Here is a 12,474-nt window from a genome sequence, read left to right on the forward strand (position 1 = left end):
TTTATTTGATTCAAATGTGTAATTTCCTTTCCTAGTCTCCTTCAATTTATAGGTATTCGATTCAGTTATATTTGCTTACAGCACACTGAGAGAAAAAATTATTCCTGCCAAGGATTGATATTCTCGTCAGAAGATAATATTTTTTCAGAACGAATTTTTCCAGGACAGTCATTTTCAGAGAGTTCAAGTCTATCCTCAAAAATTACAGTGATATTGAACAATCTGATTATTATGCTACATATGACCTTGACAAAATGTTCTCCGATATCTTCCGGATTTTACAAATTGGCGATTTTCTCAGGTAAAGAAAATTGGAATAATTCCAAATGTTAATAATTATTATTGGAGTTTCTTCGAGGTCATATGTAGAAGAATATTCTTATAGATCACCATAATTCTCACGCTTGGAACTGATTTCGGAGCACCTGGAAATGACTGGCCTGGAGAAATACGTTCCAAAAGAGATATTTTCTTCTACTAAGAGTATGAAAAAGATATCACCAATAACATTTTCTTGGAAGGAATAAATTTTTTTCTCAGTGCAAAGTTGACCGATTCGACGATAGCGTGATATCCGTTACCATGCGTCGACAATTATCCGGAGAAATAAAAAAGAACTTCTTTCGAAATAAGGAAAATTTTTTACATAAAGTTTTTTTCACATTTTGAGTTGAAGCCACTTGTTATCAATTCATTTCGGAATTACGATTACACTTCCACGTAGACTTGAACCGTCTCAATACTTGTGTGATTAATCATTAATAGCGAGATAATGAAGCCTCAGATTTTCACATTTGAGAGGCTTTGAGCGCCTGATCTAGATCAGCGATTAAATCAGCCTCGGTTTCCAGTCCCACTGACAATCGAATCAGCTTGTCGTTTATGCCAAGTGCATCACGTGCCTCTGGTGTCAGGGATGCATGCGTCATCACTGATCTAAAATTAGAAGGATGAAGTGAGGAAAAATAATCTTAGAATCAATTTTTTAAAATATTTGGTACAGTATTTTCTATCAATTTGCCCGGATTATCTGGGGAAATTTTTATTTGGAAGAATTATGCAAGTGATTTATTATAGCTCAACTTGGGCTTGCGAACAACTACAGTTGCTATTTCTACATCTCTAAGGAAAAAATCTCTTTCAAACCGAGAAGTGCCTGTAATTATTGTGATCTTGATCGACTTGATACTCTCGAACACTTCTTCTTACATTGTCCAGTCACTGCCAGTATGCGTGTTACTCTTTTTACCAGTGTCACCCCATTTAAAATTGTTTCAACAGGCTTTGACTATAAATCACCAAAATCTGGCAACCCTGCCTTTTTGTTAGCTTTCCTCATTTTTCAAATCGATCCTTGGGTAATATAATTTTTAACGCTAGCTTTACTGGGATTAAAGCAATTTATAAATTCACTTTGAACTGTGTAACTGCCCGGCGAAATATTGATGTACTTAACGCCGCAATTGCCTCTATTCAAAGACCTTTTAGTTTTTGTGTGTAATTGAAAAAATTGTTTTTTTAAGTTTTTTTTGTATAATCTTTGGTGAATAAGGCCGGTAGATTCTCGTTGTGCATTTCTCTAATAGCCTTTAAGTTATATTTACGTTTTAGTTTATCGCACTTTGCTCTTCCAAATGTGAAATTGTTTCTTTATACCGCTGCACATTGTATATATTTTATATACTTAATCAAGCTGCGATGGAGCTATGTATCTAATGTACCTATATGTAGCTATATGCAGAAATAATGATAATAATTATGCAAGTGATTTAATAGCTTTGTTTACTCACGGTAATTCAGCGAGTGACTCGTAACCCCCGAGCGACTCTGCCAGTGTGAAGATTTTGAGGGCTTTGAGGAATTTGTGAGAATTGTCTTTTATGTAAAATGTCACCATTCCACTGTGGCCCGTCTGTTGTTTTTTTGCTAACTCATGTTGAGGGTGGGATGGAAGGACTGAATAAAATAGAAAATTTGAAAATTGAAAATTTCGTGGAAAGTCGACTAATAATTTTCAAGAAAGTGACATGGAATGTGATTTAGGGGAGAAAAAATCATAAAACTTTAAATTTCACTGCAAATTCGATGAAATTTGAATGAATTCCTCAACTTGTTTGAATTTTCGTGATTTTCACTAACTTTCGGGGAATAATTGCACTGACATATACAGTTCTCATTGGTTTTTCCGTGAAAATCTGAACTTTCAATTCCAAAATTCAACAGTGAAATTTTCACTCATTCGATTAGGCAGAAGATTCAGAATACGATGAAAAGGAATCGAAATTCATGATTTTAAATGCAGGACTCACATGGATGGAACACTTTTTCCACGCGCGGATGACTTTCCAAGAACTTAGCAACTGCCAAACCGTTCGCCATGTGCTTTTCCATCCTAACCTCCAAGGTTTTCAGACTTCTATTGACTTGCTGGCAGTCAAAAGGTGATGGAACTATTCCCAAAGCTGAATCAAAAAATAAGATCCATCAACTAAACTGATCGAAGTCGTCATCAGAAAGGAAAAATGTAATTACCATTTTGGATATAGCGAAGTCGTTCTTCTAGGTCATCTCTTTGTGTTATCGCAGCACCCATGATGACATCTGAGTGTCCATTCATATATTTACTTAATGAGTAAACTACAAAGTCAGCACCGAGATCCAATGGTTTCTAAATAGATTAAATAAATAATAATAATCATAAATGAATGCAAAGTACACTCGATAATTTCTTTTGTTAAAATAGGTATTGCAATGGAATATGTCGATTCCGTCCCCATTCTCTCAATTCTGAAATTATGTTGAAACTTTTTCTACTATTTTGAGAATTTTACTCTACGAAAATGATTTTCATTCTGACAATTGCAACAGACAATAAGTCAAGATTTTTTATCGTTCGGACGATTTATTAGATAAAATTCTTTTCTGCTTGTGTACTGGCTCAACTTATTACAATTTACAATTGGATACAGTCTCAATTTTTGGACTTCGATACTCACTTGGAAGTAGCATGTAACAAAGCTGTTATCAACAACGGTGATAATGTCGGATCTAATGGCTTTGACAGTGTCAATAACAGCTTTTATATCGATTATTTTCAGCAGGGGATTCGTTGGTGTTTCCAGCCAGATCATCTGAATAAATATCAATATTTATGAATGCAAGTGATGATAAAAGTTGAGTCAAAAATGCAACCGTGATTGCTTTATAAGTATTTTCGATTTTCGAACGCTGCGCAAAAAAAAAATATTTTTTTGCAGCCGAAGGAATTCTCAACATGAATGATTCCTTGTTGATGCCCTCTAATGAAGTGAAATTATCAAAATATTTCCACAATTAACAATTAAAAAAAATATATCAATTATAAAATATTTTGCGATCTTGATGTCGAACCGAAAAAACACAGAAAGAAGTAGAAATTACTTTGGTGTTGGGCCGAATACTGTTGACGACATTGTTTATGCTTGTTGCGTCAGTGAACGTGACTCCTATACCATTCTTCGACAGGCAGGTTCTGAAGTATCTGTTGGTCCCACCATAGACGTCATCGCAACACACAATGTGATCCCCACCACCCAAAAGAGATGCCAGGGCTGTTGTTGCACCGAGACCCGAGGAAAACGCCAAACCGTGTTTTCCATTTTCTATTGCTGCTAAACAAGTCTCCAGAACTGTGCGGGTAGGATTGCCGCTCCTCCCGTATTCAAAACCCTCCAAAAGAAAATTCAGTTTTTTACGGAAGAGAAAGTCAAGTAAAAAAATAATATTGCTTTGTTTCTCTTTTGCTTCAAATCGTGCCTCAAATAATCTAAATAAATACATATTTTGGAAGAATTGTGGAGATGAGGAGCGGCTCTACATACTCGGTGCTGGGCAGGCCCGTCCTGTCGATAAGTCGTCGACATCACAATTGGAGGAATGACAGAACAATGAGTCCATTGCAGTGGATCCTGTCCAGCGTGAATTGCCTTAGTGGCGAAACCCTCTTTTGTACTAGTCGGCATTATCCGATAAAACCTCTGGAATTTCTAATCAACGGAGAAAAAATGAAACGTTGCATAAATTCTCAATGTCGGTATTGTTATTCTTCAAAATAGCGACTTATTGAAGGAAAAAGCATCTGGAAACTCTCAGAAATCGAATTAAAAAAATGGTTTTGGTTTTCTTCACACCAAATTATTAGATGTGATTAATTTTCAAGGGATATTAGATTGGATTTCTCCGGAGGATATTCGTTTTTTCCAAAATCAAATTCATTTTTTATTCAAGAACATAGCTCTTTTCATTGAAGCATACTTTAAAAATGATTACCACACGTTATAATTTGAATTGAAAGGAACATACCCCGATCCACCCCCGAATTGAGGCGGAGAATAAACTGCAGACGTTGATTCAGAGATACTGATTTTCGAATAACTTACCGCTGAGTTGATATACCCCTTCAACACCTCAGTATTGAATTCTTCCTGCGAAATATGGCAACGAGAAGTTATAGATTGCTGTCTCGTTGGGAACGCTTGCTCCTATCGCCCACGACTGAGCGTCAGAGCTCCCGTTCAAGTGCACAACGTCACTGGCACCACGTGATGTTGCTTAAATAACTGTAAACGTTGTCTCATTCCTCCCACCACTTGGCGGATAACACAGGAAACTTTTTGATGCAACAGCCGATAAACACAAGCTAAGTGTAAATATCACGCGCTTTTTCCCCGAAAAATTGCGTTAATTACACTGTGATTATCTCGTTAATTATTAAAGAGCCATCAGCGTTCGAAATTCTGCGACATTGAGCCAAACCGCCTACACCTGTAAAATTGAATGTCGCGTGGACCTCGCGGCGGTGTCGGCGCGCGACATTCAGTTTCTACTAGGGAATTGAGAAATATTTGTAATGTCTGAAATTAAATTTGAAAAAAAATGCCTAATAGAAATTCTTTATCAATAAATTTTATTACCGAACTTATGAACACGCACACTGTTAAAAAAATTGATATTTCATGGACATTAGACTAATAATTATTAGGAGAGTGTTATTGAATTGGATTTAGAGAGAAATAAGTAACGAAATTTCAGATTTCACTGGAAAGTTCCATTCTCCATTGATTTTTCCACGGAACGTTGAATTTTCAATGATGAAATTCCTTGAAATTCCAGTGCAACTTTCCAAGAAGTTTACCACTTCCCAAAAAAAACTAATATTGAACCGAACGGAAAGTTCCAAATGAAGAGTCTTGTTTGACAATCCCAAATTTCTCATTCATCATTAGTCGATTATCAACAATCGGGTCATTGTTACCTTCCTATTGCTCCAGTTCTTCCACTGCAACTAAGGAGAAACCTCAACCAACTTTCCGACAATTCGGTCGATAACGTCGTGAGTTTGCACCCCTCGTCCTCGAATTTCTACTCTACCACCGACGACAGCACCACGGATGATGGCCAACCCCCCAAGAGATGGTGCTGGAACTAATGAACGATCGACTACTACAATTAGCGTGTATAAACTCTTCTCCCAACAAAGCATTAATTAAGTCGATACAAATCCAATTACCCCGAGTATTTACCCCGAGCATGAAAACTTCATTTGCATGGGCTTTATCAGGATCACAAAAACTCTAGTCAACTCTCCAGTAATTTTCTTGGAAAAATTCATCCCCCCGCTGACAAAGTTTGAGACTCTAAAATTTTCCCCTGCAGTGCTGTATCAGCAATCTTAATTCGACACACGAAACTCCACTTCCTGTTGCCTCCGCTTGCGTTCTCTTAGCCATCGAATGCACAACAACTTTTCGAAAGAGGACGATCGTCTTTTCCCCGAGTTTTAGCCATCGCGTAGTATAACACAACTACAGAAACTTAGTAGCTCCTTTTCCGAGGGTATATCCGAGGAAAACCAGTAACGAGCGTTCTCAGATAGTAAACTCAAACTTTCCGTAAACCCAAAACTCCTAGAGCAAGCTGTCTCGGGATGTCGCTCAGTCGTCGGGTTTTCGAACGAATAAATATACTGGAAAAACGCATACGTATGTAAATAGGGCTGGGCTAAAAGAGCGGGGGGAGTTCCGCTGGAATACACGAACTGCACACCCTCGAGATTTTGGCTCCATAAATATGTATGCAATGAGGGACATTATAATACATTGATGATACGGACCCGATGTGCCACGTTGATCGCAGATCCCATTGTAACGTTTCAAATAAGCTCGGGGATTTCATGCGGCGATGGGACAACATCGTTGCACGTTTGTTGAATAGCAATGTAATAAAAATAGTGGGGCAACCTTTTTTCATGCGACCAGAGAAATGACGGATTTCGATCAAATAGAGCTCTTCGTTCAAGATTTTTTTGGTTTATTTCAGCAATATCTTTGTTAGGAATTAATGAATTCATGTATTTATTTTTATGGACATGTTTTAGTTGCATTGTTGGAAAAGTTTTGCTAAAGTTTCAAGGAATTCGGTCATTTTAAAGTCAGAATTTCAATGAAAAATCAATGGAAACTAAATTTCAGTTCAATTATTTCATAAAAATTGATAGAAATCAGGGAAATTCATGTAAATATATTAAAAAATATTGAATTTTCATTCAATCTTTCGGAATGATTTGCCATTTCATGAATTGTTTCCTCCTGAACGGATTTAAATGTTATTTTAGTGTCATTTCAATTTTTTCCAACGATGTATACGATATAAACAAGAATTCCGTTTCCAACTACTAAAGTTCTCATCTTAAACAAGAAAACATTCGTGTGTACAGAAAAACCTCCTGACTTTATGTAAATAAAGACGCGAATAAAGATCAAGTTTGAAGGGAAATGAAAGCTTTATCATGAGCCATTTCAATGAACCCCTATATTTCATTCAAACGAACCATTTCTCTGGGCGTGGAGGTGATGAATCAACGCGCAATGAAGAAACTCGATATTTCAAATAATAAAGGTAAAATACCTATTCTTGAACCGAGAATGAGGTATGCTCCAAGCGAAAGGAACCACTTTCAAATGAGGAATAAAAACTCGATAATTTATCTTTCATATTTGCTCTGAAATTAAAATTTATACGATAGAGAAGTCTTCTATTCTGTACTTGTCAATTTCCAGTGAGAAATTCCCTCCGTTTGCAAATCCATCCTTTACCAAGAAATTTCGAGAAGAACATTCAAGAGAATTAATCACTTAAAATCAATAGTATTTTCGTCACATACAGGATATCAATATTCACAAATCAATAATGCCCCCGAATTCGTTAAACGTCACGTACACTCTGCATTTGAACGCTGTTTAATTACCATAAAATTAATATCAATTATCACTGTCACTATTCTCGAGCCACATGTGGCCTCGTTCAACAGTCGGAATAACATTTCGGAAATGACGAATGGAAGCCTTTTAGGTGTGAGTGAGATATGCAATCCGGTGAGCCTCGCAGTATACGTCTAATGAGAACGATTACAGGCACAGTGGTACTGACGGATGCAATAACCACTGTGTGCACCAACCGCGTTTAAATACACGCAGCCATCCCCACGGCGATATGCCAGTGTCTCTCCTGTCGTCGGTGAAGCGCTGGAGAAAGTTAATTGAAAAGGGATGGCAGGCGGCTCGATTAGCTTGCGGCGTTCAGCGCTAAATTACGCGAGTCTTCATACCGTCCCGTTTGTGAACCGGTGTGCAGGAAGAGAGTGATGAGGAGGGTGTGCGGAAAATAGATGTCCCTGTCGTTGGAACATTTCGATCCGCTGAACACATTTTTCTCAGTGAAATATCTCGTTTTCGCGCATGGGGAAGAAGTGCAGTGAAAAATTATTATGTAAACGTAATATATTGTTACAAAAACATTGAAGTTTCATGAGTAATTGACTAGTCATTTTCAGAAGAGTGACATTCAATTAGAATTCCCCAATTTCCAGTAAAAATATGAATATTTGGAATCGACTTACACTGAAATTTCAATCAATTGAATATTCAAGGATTTATTCACTTGAATTGTTCTGATTTCTATTGATTTTCATGGAATAATTCAACTGAAATTTACATTTTCCACTGATTTTTCAAGGGAACTATAATGTGATGATAATTTCCAAGAAGTGTAACGCAAATTCCAGCCAAAAATTTTTCACAGTGTAGTAGGGAATCATATTGGAGAAATTACATCCGGTGAAATAGCTTATTGCGATGAAAAAAAAATTATTTGGATAGAATGAATAGATCTATTCAAATAGTTCATGATAACAATTTTATTCAAACTTAAACTGGATTTTTTTCCATTTTCGATTATGTCAAATGAATAGTATTCAAATATAAAGAAACTTTTACTTGATTCGAATGGAGAATGAATACATGAGTTTATTAATTTCCAACACAAATATTTTTCAAAGATATTTATTAAATTTAAATGCGTTATTTCTCTGGAAGCACTGAATTTAATTCATTTTAGCTAAATTATTGCGATGATAACTTTCTTTTTCACTTTCTAACATGTGTCCTGCATATTTTTCATCCCATGAATTTTTATTCATTTTCAAAATCCATGTTTCCACAGCAAAAAAAATCATAATCAAACCCTGAAACTAAATTCTCTGCATTCCAATCACTTATTGATCTTCACTCCAGTAAAACTAGAAGTCAATAAAAAAACATGATGAATCTATAAAATGTAATATCCTTTGAGGAACTCTGACCAGTGAATAAAAATCCCAGCTGTCGTAAAATTCTGTTTATTAAACCAAAACCTACCCTTTTTTTATTTCCAACCGAGAGTCGATTGCACCCACAGCGAGCGGTCATCAGAGGGCGAGCTATGGATTCAATATCCCTAATGGAATGAGCAGAACGAGGGTTGAAAAGTTAAAGAGCAATACGACAGACGCAGGGAAAAATCCCCTTCGGCGTGCATTGGTTCCATTGAAGCGCCCTCAGACCTCAGTCTTTCACCGACCACCCAAGGATTGCAGTTGTAAGTACTTTCGTGAGAATTAATTAAACTAATGAAGTGCCTCATGATGCTTGGGGTTTTTCACTCTCGGGGCTATTCCGCGCTCTGCAGATGAATAAGTTTCTTTACGAAAAAAGTAGAAAAAAATTGATTGTGCATGAAACAATTACGTACTGATTTCATTTTATTTTTCACTTGTACTTGAGTTATACTTGACTTCCTCAACAATCGCTCGTTGAAATTTCCCTTGAGCTATTCACGTTGCATTATTAACGACTGTAATTCGGCTTTATCGACAATTGGCGCTCGAGACTAGCCCAAACCCCTAAAAGTACATTAATGTACTGTATTAACACTATATATCATTTATTCATCCTGTGATCATTTAGTTTATTCCCCTGGGGAATAATAGCAATCTTAAGCGATCTTAATAGCAATGGAACAGACGTTTAGAAATATAATCACGATAGCATAAGAAATAGAGCAAGATTTTTCAAGAATAGAAGTATAAAATCAAAAATTTGTAATGACGGCACTCGTCTCTCATACAATTAGTGCAATTCAAACAATTCGTGGAGTAGTCTAATTGGAATTAGTTCCAATTCAAAAAGCTCATTCGATTTTATTTTTAACCTCCGCTTGAGTTAAACTTGACTTGCTCAATTGCCCGTTGGAATTTCCCTTGACGTATTCACGTTTGATTATTAACGACTGTAATTCGGCTTTATCGACAATTGTCACTCGAGAGCTACCCAAACCCCTGAAAGTACGTTAATGTATTGTATTAACACTGTATATCATTTATTTATCCTTTGATCATTTAGTTTATTCCCCTGGGGGATCTTTATAGCAATGCAACAGACGTTTACAAATATAATCACGATAGCATCAGAAATAGAGCAAGATTTTTCAAGAATAGAAGTATAAAATCAAAAATTTGTAATGAAGGCACTCGTCTCTCATACAATTAGTGCAATTCAAACAATTCCTGGAGTAGTCTAATTGGAATTAGTTCCAATTCAAAAAGCTCATTCGATTTTATTTTTAACCTCCGCTTGAGTTAAACTTGACTTGCTCAATTGCCCGTTGGAATTTCCCTTGAGCTATTCACGTTTGATTATTAACGACTGTAATTCGGCTTTATCGACAATTGTCACTCGAGAGCTACCCAAACCCCTGAAAGTACGTTAATGTATTGTATTAACACTGTATATCATTTATTTATCCTTTGATCATTTAGTTTATTCCCCTGGGGGATCTTTATAGCAATGCAACAGACGTTTAGAAATATAATCACGATAGCATCAGAAATAGAGCAAGATTTTTCAAGAATAGAAGTATAAAATCAAAAATTTGTAATGACGGCACTCGTCTCTCATACAATTAGTGCAATTCAAACAATTCGTGGAGTAGTCTAATTGGAATTAGTTCCAATTCAAAAAGCTCATTCGATTTTATTTTTAACCTCCGCTTGAGTTAAACTTGACTTGCTCAATTGCCCGTTGGAATTTCCCTTGACGTATTCACGTTTGATTATTAACGACTGTAATTCGGCTTTATCGACAATTGGCACTCGAGAGTTACCCAAGCCCCTGAAAACACGTTGGTGTAGCGTAGTAACACTGTATATACACTTCTCCCTATCATCCTACATGGCCCCTCGAGTAATCTGCGTACCCAGTAATATCCTGAAATATTAAACGTACCAGTGGTGACGGTGGGTGTTGGTGAGGGCTCGATGCAACTTTGCGGGAATTCTCGTGCTCTCCTTCCAGCCAATGAAACGAGCTGCTTGGCTGCCCATAAAATCAGAAGCCCCCGTGCGATTATTACGAGCCATTGCAATGACGCCACCGATAAGGCTCGATTACCCACGTAAAATAAAGTGCTCTCCACGTTTTAGTTTATTCGGAATTAATTTCGGTTGAAATTGATTAATTCTTATTGCCTTTTTATTAGTTTGCTGGTTCACTCGATTTTTCGGGGGTGGAGGGGCTCAGACCCCCGTTCAAACTGGCTTTGTGAGAGCCATCAAACTGCGGGGCCAAATCAAATGTCCATTGAAGTTCAGTGATTCTACTCTCGGCATTCAAGATAATTAACCGCTTAGTAAATACCGACATTCAGTGTGATGATACTGTCGGAATTCGCGGGTATTGAAATAACATTCATGAAATGAAAATAATTTTTTTTATGTGGGAATAGTCATTTTTGCTACTAGGCATCGACCACGGAACAATTTAATTATTAAAACCGAGTTAAATAATCGAATAGATAATTTTAAGTGATATTTTCACTGAAAATTGGGTATATCTAGTTATTTAATAATCATAATCACCCAGTGAAACGATTTATTCGGGAGGAATAAAATATTTATTCCATGTAATTACAATAAATATAGGAGTTTATCAATGTCTACAAAATTTTTGTTGAAATGGATGGAAAATTTTCAAATAAAGCATTTTATTTGATTAACATTTTTACAATTCTATCTAATAATTCTCAATTTCATATTTTCTCCGTGTATTCCTCCTACCTCGTCGAGGTATCACACGCTATGGGGAAATAGTCGAGGGGAAATGAGAGGGTTCCGTCATTCAGTCTGGACCTCAACATCACTCATGTTTGAAGGTACAAAGCGATCCCCTCCGAATTTCTGTCAATCGTTCAGAATTTTCGAAAAATCAATCGCAGTCTGCGAATGACATGCCGACATTTCCCATTGAAATGCACGTAATAATTGAATGCCATCACTGTTTAAATTTCAGGCATCATTGATGTTTGCACGAGGGAAGCAGTTCGCGAGGGGTCAAATCATATTCGATAATTTGTTATTGAACGGAAATTCGACAAATGCTATAAAATTGGCCGGCCTCTCCCTCTGTGCGTAACAGAGGAATCCACAAGGGTGGAAATTTCGCGCGTATTTACTAATTCCTCGTCGCGAAAGCGAAATGTACACTCTACCGTGTTTAATCGTTCAGCGCGTTACTCTCTGCTGTATATGCCGGACCGTTTTTACCTCGCCACTGCAACTTTCGTATCACGCTAGCCAGTGTCCACTCACCCCTTTCCAATTCGCCTCCCACCCCCTTTTTTGGGCGCGAATAACCCACGACTTCTACCACACCGCAACCAAACATCGTCTGTTTCGCTCGGCGCCCACCTCAATTGGCATTTCGTGCGCTCAACCAGAGAATATTTCGCGGATTTGTATTCCCGTGTGAGTCAAACCGGGATCGATCATTGCACAACGCTGGTTCATTAGGTTAATGCCCAACAAATTACTTACAGTTCTTGTGTTAATTCGCCGGTCTGCTCGACTGTGGGTGTAAATTCATGCTCGATCGTATCTGCTGGGAGATTTGTCGATTCTATCGGCGATTTTTCGGGTTAGGGTCACATGAACAATAGGTGGATATGGTGGTTAGGCAATTTTTACCTTTTTTCGGGGGATTTGCGAATTTATATTGGGTTTTGGATGATTTTACTGAAGAAGTCCACAGCTGTACTCAGCTTTTTCGGAAGAAAATGTCTAATTAA

General features: G+C 37.1%; 1 protein-coding gene across 2 annotated transcripts; it reads right to left on the reverse strand.

Annotated features, from left to right (window-relative positions):
- Window positions 1-472: 472 nt before the first annotated feature.
- LOC107036236 (cystathionine gamma-lyase) lies at window positions 473-4,552 on the reverse strand. Of its 2 annotated transcripts, none has more exons than XM_015254080.2 (8): window positions 4,419-4,552; window positions 3,861-4,025; window positions 3,421-3,708; window positions 2,997-3,131; window positions 2,533-2,668; window positions 2,310-2,462; window positions 1,791-1,956; window positions 473-936 (listed from the first exon to the last, which is right to left on the reverse strand). In XM_015254080.2, the coding sequence occupies exons 2-8, from the start codon at window positions 3,999-4,001 to the stop codon at window positions 789-791; spliced, it is 1,167 nt and encodes a 388-aa protein (XP_015109566.1). In that variant the 5' UTR covers window positions 4,002-4,025; window positions 4,419-4,552; the 3' UTR covers window positions 473-788. The 2 variants fall into 2 exon arrangements, with proteins under 2 accessions (XP_015109566.1, XP_015109660.1); XM_015254174.2 differs by having other exon boundaries at window positions 4,342-4,433.
- Window positions 4,553-12,474: the final 7,922 nt, after the last annotated feature.

This window comes from Diachasma alloeum, unplaced genomic scaffold (genome assembly GCF_001412515.2).
Source record: "Diachasma alloeum isolate Michigan unplaced genomic scaffold, Dall2.0 Dall_scaffold_00176, whole genome shotgun sequence".
NCBI classification, from domain to species: domain Eukaryota; kingdom Metazoa; phylum Arthropoda; class Insecta; order Hymenoptera; family Braconidae; genus Diachasma; species Diachasma alloeum.